The 21,869-nt window shown below is 45.3% G+C and overlaps 1 protein-coding gene across 6 annotated transcripts in view; it reads right to left on the reverse strand.

The window, feature by feature from the left end:
• Positions 1-3,667: 3,667 nt before the first annotated feature.
• Positions 3,668-21,869, reverse strand: part of RBM47 (RNA binding motif protein 47) — a 184,254-nt gene continuing 166,052 nt past the window's right edge. For 3 of the 6 annotated variants that reach the window (XM_047797998.1, XM_047797993.1, XM_047797995.1), the window contains 4 exons: positions 19,634-20,793; positions 18,559-18,765; positions 15,280-15,479; positions 3,668-6,522 (listed from right to left, as the gene is read on the reverse strand). In XM_047797998.1, the coding sequence (XP_047653954.1) occupies positions 6,283-6,522; positions 15,280-15,479; positions 18,559-18,765; positions 19,634-20,762 (1,776 nt within the window). In that variant the 5' untranslated portion in view covers positions 20,763-20,793 and the 3' untranslated portion in view covers positions 3,668-6,282. The remainder of the gene's footprint in view (positions 6,523-15,279; positions 15,480-18,558; positions 18,766-19,633; positions 20,794-21,869) is intronic. The other 3 variants (XM_047797996.1, XM_047797997.1, XM_047797994.1) reach the window with 2 other exon arrangements.

A 21,869-nucleotide genomic window follows, 5' to 3' on the forward strand; every position in this document is an offset into this window, starting at 1 on the left:
CAGAAAAGGTCGTATTTCTTGCAAACGCAGGGCTTGGTGTAGCTTTTGATTGTGGGTCTAGTTGTGTGGAACGGATAACTGAGGAGGCCCATGTGTCCGTGGACATTTTCCTCGGGACCCTCTTCTACCCTCACAGTCCATAGGCCTCCATCGCCTTTGCTGAGAAGGCTGGGGACCTCCTGGCCCACGCACGTAGCTGCTGTCATGACTCGAGATAGGAGGTCCCAGAGGCTGGAATCTGGATCTAAAGAAGGAAGGGATGGGTACTCGGAGTCTTGGCTGCCCCTTCACTCTCCCATGCAAAGAGCAGGGCTTCCTGGCAGGGGCCAGGAAGGCTGAAAAGAGGCAGTTGCCCACTAGGGGGAGCTCTCCAAGGCTCCAGCCCTTGACTGCCCGCCCATCCCTCCCTCAGCCTCTCAGTTTCCACAGACAGGGAGCCACCATTTTCCTAAAAGAAACGCAGTCCTAACCTGAAATGATTTAGAGGCCTTCCCACTTCCTTGTTATCGAACCCAAATCTCTTTTTTCTACAGTTAACACGGCCCCATCAACTGTGTTTGGTGTTGAAGATAACATAGGTTGTTTCCTCACCCCCCCATCCTTCCTCCTTTTGCGAGGCAGCCAAACTTCTTTCCAGCTCTTGCATATACCACATTTTTTTTTTTTCCTTCTGGGCCTGGGCATTTCCTGTTCCCTCTTGTCCTTGCTCATCTTTCCTAGCTCCTGTTCATGCTGTTGTACTTTGCTCGGAGGCTAATTCCTCCCCAAAGTCTTAACCCCTTGCTCAGGCCTGGGTGATGGGGTGCCCCCATTTCATAGCCCTTGAGTGAGGCTGGGAGTTTCTGGAGGGCAGAGGGGGTCGATTTTGTTGATCATTGTCTCTCTAGTGCCTCATGCTGTGCTGGCACAGAGCTGGCATTTGACAAATGTTTATTGACTAAATGGCTGGACAAAAGAATTTAAAGGTGCAAAATGTAAGGGCTTAATGGAGTTCATATAGTGGAAACGTGTTCACTCTACAGACTCAAAAGCAGAAGAGAAAGGACATAATACTTTGTCTACGATGTACCAGGCCTTCCTAAGATTCATTAACTCATCTGATTTTCACAATAACCTGTGAGGTCAGGATTATTATCTCTATTTTACCAATTAAGAAACAAGTGCTTAGAGAGGCAAGGGGTCTTTTCCAAGGTCACATGGCTGGCAAATAGCAAAGCTGGGGGTTCACCTCCTAGGCTGCAGACCCAGACTGTTCCACCAGGCCATTGTGCTTGCACAAGTATTTGAGCAATCACATTTTGGTATAAGGAGGTTAGGAAACAGGAGTATTGGTCACTGAGGCAGGGAGGACTAATGAAGGGACAAAGAAAAAGGCTGCATCCAATCTGATAGCTTAGAACTTGGAAGTGAAGCAAAACAATGTGTGGGCATCTCCTGGGTTTCATTCAGTATTTAAGCCTAACCTTGCCCTTGACCTTTTGTGGTCAGAGAGATGGGGGGGGGGTGTGTGTCAAGAAAGTGGTAGAGCAGGGAAGTATTATCCTACCCAGTAATTTTTTTTAAGGCTTTTTTTTTGGGGGGGGGGTCATTGTATCAAAATGGGATTTCTTCAAAACAGCCATGCCAAAATGGCACATTTCATGTTTTTTTAAAAAAACCCAACTCTGATATAAATGTTGAGTGCCCAGAAGACTTTACCCGATAAATGTTGGACTGTCCATAAGATTATCCTTCATGACAAAAAAAAAAAAAATAGAACCTTTTCTGGTTGTTTCGACTTCCAACTAAAAAAGTGCTTATGCATGTTGTCATGACAGGTTGTTTTTGGAATTAAAACAATGGGGCACCTAGTCTAGCAAAGAATCAGAAGGGCGCAGTTGACTTCCTACAATAGTTCTTTAGCCCCCTCCATAATCCTTGAAAAAGCCTGTAGATCAAAATCCTTAAATCCACTAGTGTACACAACTTTAGTTGCCCACCTAGGCTGTAAGTAGGCATTTCAGCCATTCTAGCTTCAGTTCCCATCCCCCAAGGAAGGAGATTGCATATGAAAACCTCACTAAAAGCTAGCAGAGAGGAAACTACACCTGTAGAAAGCTTTTCTTTTTATAGGCTTTGAAATGTTGTGGGCACTACTGAATCTGTTCATTTCTAGGCTCAGTGCTGTTAGGAAGAAGCTGGGATTTGAGGCCTGAACATACCTGGTTCTGCCCTGATTGCTTCAATTTTGATATCCAGATTTAAGCTTGTGAACATATGACTTTAAACACACAATTAAAGCTATTCATCAGCTGTGGGGCTGTGGCCAGTCACGTATCTGCCCTGCCTACTTCCCTGAGTTCTTGTGAGGTCCCACAATAGTGGAAGTCAAGGAGCTTAATGAATCACACAATCATAGCCTTTATCCCCAGCCAACACACTATTTACCTGCTCATTTTGTCTGTGTTCTCCCACTGGAATGGAAGCTCTAAGTGTGGCAAGATTTTATTGGCGGCGTTCACGCTGTGGCCACCGCAGCACCTAGAACAAAGCTGGGTAGGCTGGTAGAGGTGTAATATGCATTTTGTACCATTGTTCATTCTTTTTCTGACAAGAGCAATCAGGCTCTGATGCCGCAACTTGAGGGGCATCTGTACTTCTCTCCGAGAATAAGAAGTAGCAGATCTTGATCCCCTTGTAAATATTGTCTCATGATCTATCATCTTGGTAAGTTCCCTGGCCTCTTCTGTCTCTGAAAAAGCTTTTATCCTTTTAGGAGGAAGCAGGAAGTTAGAATTCCAAGAAATGTGGATCAGGAGGTCATAACCCAGGCTGCTCAACACTAAGAAGGTAAAAATTCTTACTCAAAGGCAAAGCCATGTGGAGCAATTTTTAGAGGTAATTCCATTGACAAAGTACTGCCCTCCCTTGAATCTGCCTGATTGCCTTTGCCAGTGGAGCCTATCTGAAGCTAGTGATCATCTCTAGAGAAAAAGAAGTGTCCTGCTAACCTTGCTGGGTGCTGTGAAAAGGTGAAACAGAAGGCTTTAGTTTCCAACATGCTGATCGACAGTCAGGTCACCTCAGCACTTTCCTGAGACCACCAAACAACTCAGTGTCACACCAGCTGTCCCCGTGTAGATTTCTGAGTGTAAAGCTCTTGGGGTCGTTAACAAACTTCAGTACCGAGAACAATGACAGGCTTTGCCACATCCTATTCCAATCCAGATGCTGAGTGGTAGTTGAGTGTTCAACTTTCTACCACCTGGGCTCAGTCAAGTTAAAGGACATTGAGGAGTTCCCCTCGAGGCTCAGTGGTTAATGAACCTGACTAGGATCCATAAGGATGCAGGTTTGATCCCTGGCCTCGTTCAGTGGGATTAGGATCTGGTGTTGCCGTGAGCTGTGGCTGTGGTGTAGGCTGGCAGCTGTAGCTCCGATTTGACCCCTAGCCTGGGAACTTCCATGTGCCATGGGTGTGGCCCTGAAAAAAAAAAAAAGAGTTAAAGGACATTGATAATTCCCAATTTTTATTGTGTACCTCATCTTCACTAGTAATTCCAAATCCAAGATATGACTTTCTCCAGCTGAAAATAATGAATTAGTTGATTCCTTCTATGCTGTAAGGGTTTTTCTAATTTTGTTAGGGAAAAAAATGTGTATAAAGAAGACACAATTTAAAATAAGGTCTTGAAATTGCTTTAAAGAAAGCTTTATTTACTACACACATCCTAAGAATGTACTGTAAATGAAGCAAGATCCAAATAAACTTTAAAGCTTTTCAAATACAAAGCAACTAAAGATAACTAAATTGCTAGCACGTTTGAAAACAGAGAACTTGAAAGCTTTTTTTTTTTTACATTTATAGTTTGTTCTTAACCCTAAAAAAAAAGTTCACATTTCAAGTTATAAACTTACCTCAGTAGTGTATTTATATGAAATAGTTTTGAAACAACAAGGACAGACAGACCATAGGTAGGAGGCTCATTGATACTTAATTGGCTATGTCACCAATATTTGTTTTTAAGGTAGTTTGGTAGTTAGCATGTTAAGACACCATGTTTTTTTTTTTTTCTTTTTTTGCAAATAATTGACAGGCACATGTAAAATACAGTAAGACCCCTGGGTCAGAGTCTCATCCAGTGAAACTCTGTGATAATAAATCCTTCACTGGAGAGCCCTTCTTTCACACAAAGTCAAGGAATGGGGATCTCATCCTAATTGCATTGTGTCGGATTATTCATTTACAGCAGGCTGGAGTTTGGATGCAGCTTGTGGGGTTCACTATTGGGAACATTGCACAATTACTTTATGTCATTTAAGAACGATGGAGAGGAACGTTAGGAATGTTTAAAGGCCTTTACAGGCACTCAATAATTTTATAGACTAGTTAAATAAATATTGCTTATATATAAAAAAATTCATCCCACCCTAAGATGAGGGGAAAGAGGGCATGTGGGAATCTCTTAATTTAAAATGTAAAACAAAACTAAAACACCTGCTAAGGGCAGGATCCTATTATTAATCCACAATAAGAATCCAGCCATCAGCAAAAATTCAGTGAGTGGAAAGATGTGATGGAATCTCTAGTATGACATCAAAACACCACCGTGTCCTTGCCACCTATTGCACACCTCACTTCCTTGATAAAAACCTTAAAAAAAAAAAAACAAAAAAAAAACCAAAAAAACAAAAACCCAAGTGGTATATTTCATAAAGTGGATGACAATCTTAACATTTTACTGTATTTTACATTCACTCTGCTAAACACAAGTCTTTCAACAGGCACACAACAACACTGTGACAATACATTTACTTCCTAATAAAAAAACTTTCCAATAACATTGAAATAAAATGGTTTTGTTTTTGTTTTTGCAATTCTGCAACATAAAACAACTAAAAAACTAGCATTAAGAGATATTTACAAATTTTCTCTTAACTCCTGCAGGCCTCTTCTCTTCCTCCTGGCTGTGCACACCCCAATTCAGTTCCCCTACCACGTGCACGGCAACGGAGGGGAGCCCTGTTCAATAAACATATTTCCAACGCCCTTGACAACCACAGACATTTTGCATGAAACACGACAAGGCAACTAGAAGCACAGCTTTCTGCCAACAAGAGTCTTTTTGGGGTCTTGCCTATAACAACGTTCTCTGTCTCTACAAACTCATACTTCAAAACAAATATAATAAAAGCATTAGGAAAGGAATGAAAATTGTATACCGGACAATTAAATAGCTATGCAAAGATGTCTTATGCAGACTATGAAAAGCTTGTGCTTACATGTACTCTATCAAAAATATCTCCCCAACTAAACCAAACCAAAAAAACCAAACAAAATAAACAGACAAAAAAAAAAAATTCCCCACAACAAAACACCCCAACAAAACCCCAAGAAGTATAAAAGCCATCAATGTTTTCTCTGTCAGAGAAATTCATTTGTCCTAGACTTGCCAAATACAGAGGTTGGGGAGGACTGGGGGGGGCGGGGGGGGGGGGGGGGGAAGCAGGAGATGGGGGGGGGACCCTATCTAAGAGCCAAGGCACATGGAAAACGAATGGGGCCCAGGGTGATGGTGGCAGGTGAGAGCTTTCCAGTGTTTGGACTCAGAAGTGTGACAAGTCTTTTCAATGTTGGCTTAAGGAGAGATCGAGTGTTTAATTGCTTTAAAAAAAAAAAAAATCAGAACCGCCATGGGTAACACATGGTAACACCCGTCAACCCTTAATTCCAGCAGAAATAGAGGTTTCACTCATTTTAAAATTGCACTTTCCAGTATAACTTTTAAAATAATGTTTTATGTAGTATTTTTAAAGCACTACTGTCTGTATCTTTAAATATCGACTATATATTTTTTTCAAAATAGTTCCCTAGCTGCTCGTGTGCTTTTTAATATATAGTTGATATACTTATTACTGAAGGTACTACAAAATAGAAATCTCTGGAGTGCAGAAGTTAAGAAAATAACCTTCATACTGAAAATATATCCTTAAAAATACAAAAACAAAAACCCCGATACAAATGTACTACAGCATACAAACTTCTTAAGAGAGGGTGTTTAAGGCACAAACCATTGTTAAGTCTCTCGGAAATGTATGAGCACAGGCCTCCTGCTAAATTGAAAACAGTCTTAAAAAACTAGTGAAAACTTCATGTATATAAAATATTCCAGTAGGGTAGCTGATAACATTCTTCACGTTCAGGTTTCGCGTGCGCTAACCCTGCACGTTCTTTCTTCATAAATAGGAAAGTTCCTTCAGCGGCGGCGGCGGCGGCGGCGGCGGGGCGGGTCCCGGCGGGTCTCAGTAGGTCTGGTAGACGTCGTGGATGGGGACCTGGATGGCGGCAGCAGGGAAGGCCTGAGGTATGTAGCCTGCGTATCCGCCGTAGACGGCGGCCGTGGCCGCCGCGTTCTTCTGTAGTGTGGCGATTGTGGCTGTGGCGGGAGCAGCAAATGGCACGTAACTGGCCCCGTAGATCCCGGCAGTGGGAATTCTCTGAACGTTTGGAGCCACCGTGTACACTGGAGTTATGGGGCGGCCCTGATGAAGGAGAGAGAGAGAGAGAGAGACTCATTTTTTTTTTTTAGTCTTTTCTGGGGCCGCTCCCGCGGCATATGGAGGTTCCCACGCTAGGGGTCCAATCGGAGCTGTAGCCACCGGCCTACGCCAGAGCCACAGCAACGCAGAATCTGCGTCTGCGACCCACACCACAGTTCCCGGCAATGCCGAATCCTTAACCCACTGAGTGAGGCCAGGGACCGAACCCGCAACCTCATGGTTCCTAGTCGGATTCATTAACCACTGTGCCATGAGGGGAACTCTGAGACTCCTTACTGATCACGTGTGGGTACCTGTCCATTCATTGAGTGCCATCCATTCATTCCCAGGGGTCGGGAGGAGAGGACAGAGAAAGGTTTCCATTCTCAGGGTGGGGAGGCAGAGGGGTACACAGACAACTATGTGAGCCGCTCAAGTCAGGTGGAGCTGCGTCCTCAAGGCTCATTCCAACTCAGCTGGCGAAAGCGACAACTGGGATGCTCAGGCAGAGTTTAAATACACTGGAGTCCGCTGCCCACCATCCCACTCAATGAGCCTATGCTCCAGAGCCAGCTAGAGAGGGGAGTTGCCGTGGACCCTTCATTCAGCTGATCTCACTGTAATGAAGAATAAGTGTTTTTCCTAAAACACACACCAGCTGCCTCAACTCACACTTAACTGAAGGAACAAGATGTTTCAAGAATGGAGAGGAGCAGCGTCTGTCACATCTTTATGGGACAAAGTACACAGATCTCCAGAGGGCCAGTTTCTTAAGCTGTGACTTAAAGAGCTAGGACCATACACAATTCCCTGCAAATGCGATTGTCTCTGCCATCGCCCACCTGAGCACTAGACAAAAGGCTGCCGAAGCTCAGCTACCTGCCAAAGACCTTGCGGCTTCCTTCCCCCCACTTGAAAGGGTAACACACTATGTTTTCAGAACGAACAGGCGTGGACAGGGAAAGCTGTGGTTCAGGATTTCCCAAAGTGTTTCTGTGAGCTGCTTTATGGAAAGCGAGATTTTTGGTAAAAATGAAACAGACATTTAACAAAACATCTGGAGCACCTCATGTTCCACGGAATACCCCGCAGTATGTGCTGCTATGGTCTCTCTGTCTTCAAAATAAACATCAGCTTATATGAAATGGGGAACTATAGATTTTAAAAAAGTATTTCTGGAGCTCCCACTGTGGCTTAGCCGTAATGAACCGGACCAGCATCCATGCGGATACGGGCTCACTCCCTGGACCTGCTCAGTGGGTTAAGGATCTGGCGTTGCCGTGAGATGCGGTATAGGCTGCAGATATGGCTCGGATCCTGCGTTGGTGTAGGCTGGTGGCTGCAGCTCTGATCAAACCCTAGCCGGGAACTTCCATATGCTGCAGGTTTGGCTCTAAATTATTTCTTCCTGTATTTTTAACACTGGAGTTACTTATCCTTCCTTTACAAAATCTGCAAATCAGTCACAAAATTATGTTCAAAGGAACTTCATAATCTGAGCCTTTTTTTTCAACTGTAACCAAAATAATAATTATACCAAATGATAACAATAACAGATTACAGTCTGCTAGGGACTATTCTAAGCGCCTTATTTGTATATGAATCACCATCGCTACCACCAGTGAAGCTGGTACTATGATTACATGGAGAAGTTCAGATGTTTTAAATGACTTGTACAAGGTGACACAGCTTTTAGGAAATGGAATGTGAAACTCTTAGCCTTGCATTCTCCTGCCTCCCACAAGGCAGCCGTGATGAGTATCTCATCAGCAACGCTTTACAAACAGGGAAAGAAACCTCGGAACTGGGGAGACTGGTTCACAGCAAGACACAAGCCATCTTTTCCAAATGCGTGGACATCTCTTTAATAACAACTGCACAGGGAGTTCCCATCGTGGCTCAGTGGTTAACGAACACGACTAGGATCCATGTGGATGTGGGTTTGATCCCTGGCCTCACTCAGTGGGTTAAGGATCTGGCACTGCCATGAACTGTGGTGTAGGTCACAGATGCGGCTCAGATTCTGTGTGGCTGTGGCATAGGCCAGCAGCTGTAGCTCCAATCTGACCCCGAGCCTGGGAACTTCCTTATGCCCCAGGTGCAGCCCTAAAAAGAAAAAACAAAAACAAAAAACAAATGCACAAAGGGAAAGAGTCGAAGGGAAGGTGATACCTGAGAGAAACCTTTCCACGTGCTACAATGCAGCCCAACCCTTGGGCTCAGGTGGGTGCCATGGGGTTGGGCTGAGCATGGGGAGTGGGGGAGGGGAGAGGAAAAGACCTCAGTTTCCCCTCCTCTCAAAAAGCAACGGTGAGCCTTGCTCTCCTTATACAACTGACTTGTTGTGAAGATTGAGAACACTGAGAAATCAATGTGAAAAAGTGCTTGTCTATACCTGCAAACTTTAAAAAATTGATTCCAAGGACTATATGAAATTTCAGATACAAAATGGCTCAACAGGAGCATCCCTGAGCCCCTGCAAAACAGAGGAGTAAGATGGATGGTGTCCCATGGGCAGGTTCTGCAAGCCACGCTGGGAACTGATTTCCAGTGTTGCTCCACCCAGAAAGGTGTTCCACTCACCAATCCATAGAGCTTAAGATGCTCCCTCCTCTGCTGCAGCCTGGCAGAGAACACAGAGGAGGTGGAGGACTGAACCCAGGTCAGAGAACCTGGGTCAAAGAACTTGAGGCAGGACAGAGAGTCCTAGATCTGAGGGATAGCAGCAGGGCCACACATGCTCCAAGAAGCCATTCCCAGGTTACAAAGTGAGGAGGCGCAGGCATTCTGCAGAATATATTGGAGGCGTCAACAATCTCCATAGGAATCAACTGATTATGATAGCACGCAGAACAAGCCCACAAACCGCTGGTAATACACAAAGGCGTGGCATCAGGGCCTGACCAGAACTGAGACTATGCAGCAGAGACAAAGTTCACAAGCTTCCTGGTAAAGAGGAATCAGAAGTTATTAGCAGACTGCATCTTATACTAGCAGAATTCTACAAAGTAATGGTTGTAGGTTATTGAATACATTCATAGGTAAAACTACAGTATGAGTCCTTTCCAACCTATCCCCCTCTCCTTTTTTTGGCTTTTGGAGTTAATCTGATGATAGATTGAGGGTCAAAAAAAAGGTTAAATGGTCTGACCTTTTCTGAACAGTGCAGTCAAGACTACGGCACAGAGCGGGCCACTCCAGGGGTTCACAAGCCTGGCTATTTCAGCACCACGAGGAGCTGGGACAAAATATGGAGTCCTACTGAAGTGGAATCTTCTGGGCTTTGAGTCTAGGAATCTCTGGGTGTTTTTGGTTGCACACACAGCATTTGGAAGTTCCCCAGCCAGGAATGGAAATCCAACGCTGGATCCTTAACCCACTGTGCTAGGCCAGGGATCGAACCTGTGCCACAGCAACCCGAGCCACTGTGGCACAATGGAAACTCTAAGAATCTCTGTTTTATAAAACACCTTTTTCTTCCACTTTTAAAAATTAAAACCCTTGGAGTTCCCATCATGGCTCAGTGAGTTAAGGATCCGGCATTGTAGTGAGCTCTGGTGTGGGTCGCAGATGCCCTTCGGATCCTGTGTTGGTGTGGCTGTGGCTGTGGCGTATGGCGGCAGCTATAGCTCCGATTGGACCCCTAGCCTGGGAACCTTCATAAGCTGCAGGTGCGCCCCTAAAAAAAAAAAAAAAATTAAAACTATTTAAACATTTCAGTAGCATCAATTTGGTGGCAGCAAAAGAAGCACTCCCAAAGACAAATATTTTGAAAGGCATTTATAAAAATACACTGCACAAAATCCTATCTTGCGTCTTTAAAAATAAATTATATTCTAAACCTTTCCATCTCAACTCCCAATTTTAGCTTTATATAAGAAATTTTGATTTCTATATTTAGAGAGAGGATTAAGATGGCAGAAAAGAAGGACTGGAGCTCAACTTCTCCCCTAAAAACAACAAAATTCACAACTAAAGACTGAGCAATCTCCACCCAAATGGACCGGAAACCTTAAAAAAGATACCCTACTCCAGAAGAAAAAGAGGAGGCCACATCAAGAGGTAGGATGGGCAATTTCACAATATAAACAACCCCATACCTCCCAGGTGGGAAGCTCCACAGACTGAAAACTAACTGATTCACAGAGACTCACATGCAAGACTGAGAGTTCTAAGCCCCACATCAAACCCTCATGTGTGGGGATCTGGCACTGGGAGAAAGAGCCCCGGAGCACCTGGCATTGAAGGCCAGTGGGGCTTGTGCACTGGAGTTCCACAGGACTGGGGGAAACGGAGACCCCATTCTTAAAAGGCACACACAGAATTTCATGTGCACTGGGTCCCAGGGAAGAGCGAGGTCTCCATTGGAATCTGGGTCAAACCTGACTGCAGTTCTTGGAGGTCATCCTGGGAAAACAGGGGTGAATGTGGCTTGCTGTGGGGAAAGGACATTGGAAGCAAAGCTCTTGGGAATATTCAGCAGCCATGCCTTTCTCTGGAGGGGGCCATTTTGGGAAAATCTGGCCCCAACTGCCAGTCAGCACTGAGAAGCCCCAGGGCAAACAACAACCCAGGTGGGATCACAGCCCCGCCCCTCAGTAAACAGGCTGCCTAAAGACCCCTCAGGCAGATGCCTCTAATCCCATCCTGAGACTAAGCCCCACCCACCAGAGGGATTAGAGTCGGCTCCACCTACCAGTGGGCAGGCATCAGGAAGCCTACAGCAAGCCCCCATACTGACTTTAGCCACAAGGGGGGCTGACACCAGAGTAAGAGAGGCTACAATTCTATTATCTGTAAAAAGGTCACCACACCAAAAACCTATAAAAATGAAAAGACAGAGAACTATAACTCAGATGAGGGAGAAAGGAAAAACCCCAGAAAATCAGCTAAGCAATGAGGAGATTCTCAGCATCCAGGAGAAAGACTTTAGACTGTTGATGCTGAAGATGATGCAAGACATTGGAAATAAACTGGAGGCAAAGATGGATAACTTACAGGAAACACTGACCAAAGAGATACAAGATTTAAAACAAGGAGATGCAAAATACAATAACTGAAATAAAAAATTCACTAGAAGAAGCCAACAGCAGAACACAGGAGGCAGAAGAATGAATAAGCGAGGTGGAGGACAGATTAGTGGAAATTACAGATGGGGAACAGAAAAGAGAAAACAGATTGAAAACAAATGAAGAGAGTCTCAGAGAACTCTGGGAGAACGTTAAATGCACCAATATCTGTATTATAGGGCTGCCAGAAGGAGAAGAGAGAGAAAGGGGGACAGAAAAAATATTCCAAGAGATAACAGCCGAAAACTTGCCTAACAAAGGAAAGGAACCACTCACTCAAATCCAGGAAGCACAACGAGTACCATATAAAATAAACCCAAGGAGGAACACCCCAAGACACATATTAATCAAACTAACCAAAATTAAAGACAAAGAGATGGGGGAAAAATGTAATTGTAATGTATACATGTAAGGATAACCTGACTCCCTTGCTGTACAGTGGGAAAATAAAAAAAATTAAAAAAAAAAAAAAGACAAAGAGAAAATCTTGAAAGCAGCTAGGGAAAAGAAACAAGTAACATACAAGAGAACCCCAATAAGGTTATTGGCAGATTTTTCAGCAGAAACTCTGCAGGCCAGAAGGGAGTGGCATGATATACTTAATGTGATGAAAGGAAAAAACCTCCAACCAAGATTACTCTACCCAGCAAGGCTCTCATTCAGATTTGAAGGAGAAATCAAAACCTTCACAGATAAGCAAAAGTTGAGACAATTCAGCAACACTAAAACAGTCTTACAACAAATACTAAAGGAACTTGTCTAAGCAGAAAGGAAAAGGCCGCAATCAGAAACAAAAATAACGCAAATGACAAGGCTCACAATAAAGGTATATATACAGTAAAGATACAAAATCATCCACGCACAATTACACCACCAAAATCAGAAATCATGAGAAAAGGTGGGTACAAATGCAGGACACTGGAGATAAACTTGCAATTAAGAGAACAACAACTTAAAACAATCTCATATATGTATAGACTCATATCAAAACTTCAGAATAACTGCAAACCAAAAATCTACAATGGATACACAAACAAGGAATCTCTGGAGAAGAAACATATCTCATAGTAAATAAGTGCATAATCCACCATGAAGGGGGTCATTTCACATCATTCTTGGAATGCTGAAGTCTTCTTAGGTCTGATTCGGATTTCCTCTCCATCAAAGAATTTATGATAATTATAATTAAATAATGCAACTGTACAATTAAATAATACAGTTCTACAATTGTATTATTAACAACCATTTCTCTCCATGTATAGACCATACAATGTAAGGTCTATAATGTCTTGTTTATCACATCACCTAGAATGGTGTAAGCCTATATTGAAGAATCAATAAGATGTAACAAATTGCGAGGACATATTTATATAGTTACACTGTTTTTTAACCAATTTATGCATTTTATATTTTATTTATTTTCAGAGGGTGTATTATTTTTGTTATTCTTACCAGTTAAGTTATTCTTTTTATTATGCTCTATAAAATATTTAATGGTATATAAGGCTTTCTTCTTTATAAATTTTAGTTGTGTAATATACACAATTATAATATAATGCTAATTTTTAAAGAAAAATTGAAATGTAATAGATAATACTAAATAGTAAAGATGAAAGCCATACAAAATGGGATAAAGTATAGAATAAATTTCCTATTTGTCTCAGCATATTTTCCATTCCACCTCTCCAGAGGGAGTCACTTAATCTGTTTCTTAAGATCCATGATATAATAATCTGTGTGAATGTAACTGTGTTTAAATATCGGTATTTTATTCTGTAAAAAATAAAAATAAAAATTCAAAAAAAATTAAAATTAAAACTATTTAAACATTTCAATAGCATCAATTTGGTGACAGTAAAAGAAGCACTCCCAAAGACAAATATTTTGAAAGGCATTTATAAAAATACACTGCATGGAGTTCCCATCGTGGCGCAGTGGTTAACGAATCCGACTAGGAACCATGAGGTTGCGGGTTCGGTCCCTGCCCTTGCTCAGTGGGTTAACAATCTGGCGTTGCCGTGAGCTGTGGTGTACGTTGCAGACACGGCTCGGATCCCAAGTTGCTGTGGCTCTGGCGTAGGCCAGTGGCTACAGCTCCGATTCGACCCCTAGCCTGGGAACCTCCATATGCCACGGGAGTGGCCCAATAAATGACAAAAATACAAAAAAAAAAACCCCAAAAAAACCACACTGCACAAAGTCCTATCTTGCATCTTTAAAAATAAATTATGGGGGAGTTCCCGTCGTGGCGCAGTGGTTAACGAATCCGACTAGGAACCATGAGGTTGCGGGTTCGGTCCCTGCCCTTGCTCAGTGGGTTAACGATCCGGCGTTGCCGTGAGCTGTGGTGTACGTTGCAGACACGGCTCGGATCCCGCATTGCTGTGGCTCTGGCGTAGGCCGGTGGCTACAGCTCCGATTCGACCCCTGGCCTGGGAACCTCCATATGCCGAGGGAGCAGCGCAAGAAATAGCAACAACAATAATAACAACAACAAAAGACAAAAAAAAATAAAAAATAAAAAAATAAAAATAAATTATATTCTAAATCTTTCCATCCCAATTCCCAATTTTAGCTGTATATAAGAAATTTTGATGTCTCTATTTATCCTGTACTATATGAAACATCTGTACACATTTTATCCAACTCAACTACATAGGCATTCGTTGCAATTCTAACTAGAGTGAAAAAAAAGTCTCTTATCCATTCACGTAAGAGACACCCCCTGAGAACTGATGCTTGTTGATAGATCAGTTATTTGAGAGTTCCTGCCTCCCAAAGGACAGCTTCAACAAGAGACGGTTTTTCTGTCTGGATGAATGACCTATCATTTCTAGGTATTCTCTGTGTGCTACACACTGCAGACACGAAGGAATGGAAGGCGTAGCTCTTGCTCCGGAAGAGCTTCGTTTTCACTGGGGAAACAGAACACTCTGGCAGTTAAATGCCAAGTAATACTGTAAAGAAAGAGAAGGATAGCAGAGATGCCTTCAAGGCAGGGTGGATGGGGGCAGATGCTAGAGAAGAAACCACAGAGAGAACGCTCTGAGTAGAGGTGGGTAAGGAGGCGGGAATGCTAGGAACTGGATTGGGAGGAATAGCTGGATGTGGTAGGAAGAGAGGACAAAAGACAGATTTTGTCAAGTTTCATATCATCTTTATCTCTCCAGACATTTCTCTCCACAGGTGCGCACATGCACACGTAAACATGTATACCTATGGATGTATTCATACACATAGAGAGGAAGGGAGGGAGGGAGGAAGGAGAGGCAGAACTTTAAAAACCTCATCGGATTAAAGTGCAATGGAAAAATGTAAACTACCTCCCTGGGCTTGGCGTGTCTGCTCTTTAACCAGAAGAACATGATTAAAAAGTATCCAGAAGAACATGATTAAAAAGTATCCAGTGTCATAAAAAGAGTAAGTCTAGTATTATGACACTGTGAGGCATGACACGTCATTTTGGCATACTACTTCCCATTTTATTACAGGGACAATATTAGGATAGCACAATGATTATTTAAACATTTTCTGTCTTGTCACAATTTGTCTTAAAAACATCTTCTGTCACCCAGTCCCCTCGTTCTAACAGAGAGCGAGGCACACAGTGCATTCGCCTGCAGAACGAGACACACCCATGATAAATGAGGCCTCACGCAAAAGACAGCGACGGCAGCAGGACGACCCTTACCTGGAAAGGTGGCGGCGTGGACACGGCGGGGATGACGGCGGCGGCGGCAGCGGCCGCGGCAGCAGCGCTGGCCGGGTCTGGCTGCACAGCGATGGGGCTGATCATGTGCTCCATGGGGTGGATTTTGCCATCTTCAATCATTTTAGGAGCCGGAGCCGCCTGAAACATGGAATACTGGGCCCCAATGGCAGGGATGGCCACTGCAAGAGAAGCGACAGGCAAATATAGTCAGCCACCCTCCGTCACGGAGGGAGGGGCATCACTTTCTCATCATCTTCAAGAACCAAGTTCAGCAGCCAGGGGCTCTCCCTGCTAACGAACCCTCTAATGTAGGTAACTAGGTGCCACCCTAGAGGAAGAGAGGGGAGGTGGCGGGTCCTCCCCCTGCTTGCCTTTCCAAAGGACGGCGTGGGGATGTTGGGGCTCCCCATCCATCAGCAGGGAACGCCAAGTCTAGAGCTGGGTTTCTGCGCCAAACATTTCCTCCCGCTTCTGACTGAAAATCACATTTTGATTCTTACTCTTAAAGAGCGGGAAAGGGCCTTTCAATTCTGAGAAAACAAGCTCAGGATAAGAAGCTTGAGGCCCAAGAGTGGGACAAGGAGCCTGTCTGGTCCTCATCCCTCCCCTCACCGTTACCAGACCTGCTGCCCTTTGCACTGTCACTGCGTTTAAGAAGCAGGTGCTGCTGAGGCTTCATTCGGAGAACTCAGAGGTCTGTGTACATCCTCCCCACCTTGGATTTCAGATTTCAAAAGGACTGACCCAAGGAGAAACACATAATAAGAAATGGAAAATGCTCTAATTTTCTAATGTTCACTCCTAATAGTAAGGCGATAGAGTGACTGCTTTTTTTGGTAGAACTTGCCAATTCAAAGACGTGGTTTTGTGAGTAAAGTCTGAAGGACTCACTTCAGAGAGTCAAACAGCAGTTATCGAATGTCAGTGTATGATAAAGGGAAAAATGGCAGCCCTGATTGGGTGGTTTGTGTGAGTGTGTGGTATGTGTGTGGAGTGTGTATGTGTTGAAAAAATGAGCAAGAACATCAAAATGTATATACAAAGTATCCTACTTAGTTTTTTTTTTCCCCAATTGTAGGTAATGTCATTGAATAAAAGCTGACTTCATATAAGGTAAAGAGAGGAGTTCCCGTTGTGGCGCAGCAGAAATGAATCTGAGTAGGAACCATGAGGTTGCGGGTTCGATCCCTGGCCTCGCTCAGTGGGTTAAGGATCCGGTGTTGCCATGAGCTGTGATGTAGGTCGCAGATGTGGCTTGGATCTGGCCTTGCTGTGGCTCTGGTGTAGGCCTGCAGCTACAGCTCCAATTCAACCCCTAGCCTGGGAACCTCCATATGCCACTGGTGTGGCCCTAAAAGGACAACAGACAAAAGACCAAAGAAAAAAAAAGGTACAGAGAAATGACTGAGAGGCTAAACAATGATATGCACATTTAATAAAATATACCTAAAATCTTAACCAAGTCTTTTACCTGCCTTTCCAACTATAGGGTCTTATGCCCAGATACTTCACGAGTGCCCTGGTGCTCTTCCTAAAAGACTGGGTTCTAACTTTCTGGATGAATCAGAAATAGCACCCAGGAGGATGGGCCCCAGAAAGTGTTGTAAGTTTGAGCTACACTGGGGTTGTACTAAGCAACTCTGGGTTGTTCTGGCTATTAGCCACAGGGATTTCTATCTCCTGCCCCAGGAGGTAACTATATGCCCAAAGACTGTTTAAGAGTTCTTTCCTCTACCCCTTCCCCAACAAACAGAAGCAACAACTCCTGTTTCCAGGCTCTGATTTTGGAACTGCAGTGGGAAACGGGATCCGTCTTACACTGCTTAGAGCACCAATGGCATGTTTAGGGAAATCCAGTCTAAGGAGTCACTTCACTGCACAAACTGCAGAACTTTTTCAGAGGCATTAAAAAGAAAAAAAAAAAAAAAATGGGAGTTCCGGTAATGGCTCAGAGGTAATGAACCCGACTAGTATCCATGAGGATAAGGGTTTGACCCCTGGCCTCACTCAGTGGGTTAAGGAACCGGCATTGCTGTGAGCTGTGGTGTAAGTCACAGACTCAGCTCAGATCCTGCATTGCTGTGGCTGTGGTGCAGGCTGGCAGCAATCCGAATGGACCCCTAACTTGGAAACTTTCACATGTCACAGGTATAGCCCTACAAAGAAAAAGAAGAAAAACAAAACAAAACAAAACAAAACACTGGGTTACTTCAAAAGGAAGCTCTACTGGGAAAACGCTTTGAAAGCTCCACAATAGCCAGTGCCAACCTATGTCCCACAGGCACAGCTCCCTTGGGTCTGCTCAGCCGGGGGAGGGAGAGCACAGTCCTTGACCGGCAGAAAGAAAGAGCGGCTGAGCTGCAAAGAAAGTGAGCATTCTCTCAAAGAGCTCTTCAACCTCGCCTCCACGAGACCAGGACAAGGTCTGGAGGAGGATCCTGACTGAACTTCCCGTGTGTCTGGGTGCTTGAGCGGTGTGTGCAGGGAGTTTGTGCCACGCTCACACTGCGGAGTTAAATAAAGCTCCTTGCAGGTCAGGATCAGAAAGACCTGTCTCACATGAGGTGACCAATGAGCACGAACAAGGTTGGAAAACTGGTTTGTGGGGCCTGGAGGGTGAAAGCAAAGTTCAAGGTCCCTGGCTTGAATTACTTGCATGTTCCTACCCCCAATCTACTGACCCAGCAAGAGGCAGAAATGGGGGCTGGAAATTAGCTATAAAAATTTTCACTGTTGCCCTGCTCCCAGGCATTCTGGTTTGTTAAGACCATAACAGCGGACAGGAGTGTTACTGGCTCCTGAAGAATTTTCTACCCTTTCCAGCAACTCCCAGAATGGGCCATGACCTGCACCCTCTGGCTTCTGATGACTGGAGGAGAGATAGGCTTGAGGAAGGAAAGAAAGTTTTCAGCTGGTATAAGACACAGAAGAGCCTCCTGTTCTTCTAGCCCTGCCCCCTCCCTCTGAAATTGCCTAGTTGAGAATCTGCCTAATTGAGAAAAAGCCTAACAAACTGGTGACACCCATTTGAAAAACCTACTACCTTCAAGTTTGACTTGAAGGTGGCCCAAACTACACTGTCCGCCTGCTGTCTAGATAAGAAGGCTCAGGAGGCCACATTCCTTGCCTCACCTCCAGCTGCCTGTGAGAAGAGGAACCCATGTGCAGATGAAAGTACCTGAGGAAGTTGGAGTCGCTCCCAAGAGAGGGCTGGGGTTTGGGCTGAATAGGTGCATTCTCACTCTGGTTTATACTGACCTGTACCAGGTTTAATGGCAACTGGATTGACGGCCGAGATTTCCAAATTAGGTACAAGTTCATATCCTTTTTCTTGTTGTTTTCCTTTTCCTTCATGATACCGGCTATATATACCACGGCCAGCAGAATATCCCCCAAGGTAGGAACCCCTGGGCCCTGGGGCTCTGTTGCCAGCTGCACCTCGACCCCGGCCTCTTATGCTGCCTGCTTATAATAACAACACAAAAAGTGATGAGCTACCAACATCGACAGTACAGGTGGCAGACTTTAAGTCAAGGTTCTTGGCACTTCAATGTTTGCCCAGGTCTAAGTTGCAGGTGGCTACACCTCGGCTCTTCAGTGAGCTGAGAAGATGCTTTAGACATTCCGATCCAGCCTAGATGCATCCTAGGATGTCTGCTTAACCCAAGAGGTGGCTTTGAAGGGTGAGTTCCTAGGATTGTGACTGCAACTTCAACAAATAAAAACGTTCATAGACTAAAAAAGTTAAATGTGGAAGGGGAACTGCTAGTTCCCCTTCCTCATTTTGTGTGTGAGAAAACAGGCCTGGGGGGGTTAATGGGGCTGACTAAAGTCAGAGCTGGCTAATCTGAGAGCAGGACACAGAATCTAAGAATTTTGTTTCCCAGTGTAATGCCTGGTTTCATTACAGTCTGTCTAGCCAGTGATTAAAAACAACCACCACCCCCCTCACACACAAAAAAACAACACTGTGCGGCCTAGTCCTCAACATTCTAAAGACTTAATTTTGCAAGTAGGTTTTAACCTAAGAACCCAGACACCTGCAGATTAGCCTGAAATTGGGTAGGCCTTTTAAAGGCAGAACCCAAGAAGAGCTTGCATGCGCTCATAATTTTACCATTCACCCCATACATAGGAAAGATCTGCACTTCTCGCGATGCTGGCGAAGTGAGTGCCTTAACTACCAACAAAGAACAGAATCTAGAACCGACACCCACGTGAGGGTGGGTCGAAGCATCGCTGTCCACCAGCGCAGTAAATTACAGCCACCCTGACGCCGCCCTCCTGGTAGACGCGGGTCCCCAGCCCACCCAGGCAAGGAGCCGCCACTAACCTTTCACGAAGTAGTCCCTGTTGGGCCCGATAAGCGCGTTGTAGGGGTAGCCGTAGTAGGCCAGCGTGTAGGGGTCGCAGGAGTACACGTAGCTGGGCTGCTGCACTACCGCCGCCTCGGCTGCGCCGCCGCCCTTGGCCGCCTTCTGGTAGCGGGAGTACTGCTCCTTGTCCACCGGCTTGGCCAGCGTCACCTCGAGGCACGAGCCCTCCAGCTCAGTGCCGTTGAGGTTGTTCATGGCGTGCACGGCGTCCTCGCGGCTGGCAAAGTGTACGAAGGCGTAGTCGCGGATCTTCTTGACGCGCTCCACGCAGCCGGGATTGAACTGGCCGAAGCTCTTCTTGATGGTGTCCTCGGTGGTCTCGATCATGAGGTTCCGCACGTAGAGGATCTTCACGGTCTCCATCACGTCCTCGTCCACGTCTATCTCGGGCTCGGCCCAGTCCACGGCGATCTGGTGGCCCCACAGCTGGATGCGGCCGGGCATGAGCTTGCGGCGCGCCATCGCAGCGGCGCGGTGGCTCTCGTACTCCACGAAGGCGAAGCCGCGGTTCTTCATCTTGTCGGCCGCGCTGGCGTAGACGATCACGTCGAGCACGCCCTCCGTGACCTTGGCGATCTCTTCCAGGATCTCCTCGCGCTTCTTCATCTTGGGGATGCCACCGATGAAGAGGCGGCAGTTGTCAACGCTGCAGCACACGCCCAGCAGGCGGCCCGGCCGGATCTCGTAGTTGTTGAGCTCGCGCACGGCGCGCTTGGCCTCGTTCTTGTGGCAGTACATGACGAAGGCGTAGCCGCGGTTCTTGCCATCGAAGTCCATCATGAGGCGGAGCTCGTAGATGCGACCCACCGTCTCGAACACGGGCACCAGCTCGTCCTCGTACACATCGCGCGGGATCTTGCCCACGAAGACCTCGCAGCCACGCTGTGGGTGCGGGCCATCCCAGCCGGGCGGTGGGCCCCCGTACTTGCGCTGCCCGTTCTCCTGCACCATGCTGTAGCCAGTGCGCTCCATCAGCGCCAGCAGCGCAGCCTCGTTGGGCGCGCCCGCCACGCCCTCGGGCACCTTGGCCGAGGACCCGGCGGCGGAGTCGCTGCTCATGGCTGCGGTGGAATCCTCTGCGGTCATAATGTCAAAGGCATCCACGGTTGGAGGAAAGCTGCGGGAGGCAGGAGGGAGAGGGTGAGTGTGGAACCTGCACTGAGTTGAGCCAGGAGTTGATTACTTTAAAAAAAAAAAAATTTTTTTTTTTTTTAAATTAAGGCCATACAAAATCACGCTTAACTATATCAGGTGGTTTACATGAGAAATAAGATGGAGATGGCTCTGGATGTGCAGCAGCTTTAAAAGAGTCTAAACTAGGCCAAGTTGTTTTGCAGGAAAAACCAGAAATGACTTGGGACATGGGGGGGGGGGGTTCAGAATGAGCAAGTACTTCTGCTTAATCCTTACCCCAGCAGCACTGAAGCATAGAGAACCTGCTGTCATTGTCAGTGGAAACCTTTTCTTCTTGCAGCAGTTAGCAACATCTTTTGCTTAATTCCTGCACTGTCGCTCAGACTGATTTCCTTTTAGTTATAGCATTTTACCCCATTAACTTCTTTGGAAACAAAGCTTTTCTCTGCTTATGCTTTTAAGACAGTCTCTTTCATTTAGGGATATTAAGAGGGCAATGCATTTATATTGTTAAAGAAAAAATTGAGATGTTATAGTACAGAAGATACAGAGTTATGTGCTCAAGTTTTTTACAAGGAAAAAGGGGCGCATCCACATTACCAGGAACTGTGCTAATAGCTGGTAAGTCTGATTTTTATGGTGTCACTCAGCACAATTCTTGGTATGAATCATTCATGGATTTGGAATCACCGCACAAAGAGCTAAATTAAGTTCAGGCCAGGACACTTGTGAAGCAGAAACTAGCTGGTAAACCACACTATAGTTTTCAGAGAACTGTCACATTTTATTTGATCTTCTTAATCTCCTTAGTGATATTATCATTAGCCCCAATTTGTCTATGGGGGAATAGACTCAGAGAGGTTGAGTAAATTGTCCATTTCACACAGCAAGTATCATTTATTTTTTTTTTTTGTCTTTTTGTCCTTTTTTAGGGCCGTACCCATGGCATATGGAGATTCCCAGGCTAGGGAGTCCAATCAGAGGTGCAGCTGCCAGCCTACACCAGAGCCACAGCAATGCCAGATATGAGCCGTGTCTGCGACCTACACCACAGCTCAC

Source organism: Phacochoerus africanus, chromosome 10, assembly GCF_016906955.1.
Source record: "Phacochoerus africanus isolate WHEZ1 chromosome 10, ROS_Pafr_v1, whole genome shotgun sequence".
In the NCBI taxonomy this organism is placed as follows: Eukaryota; Metazoa; Chordata; class Mammalia; order Artiodactyla; family Suidae; genus Phacochoerus; species Phacochoerus africanus.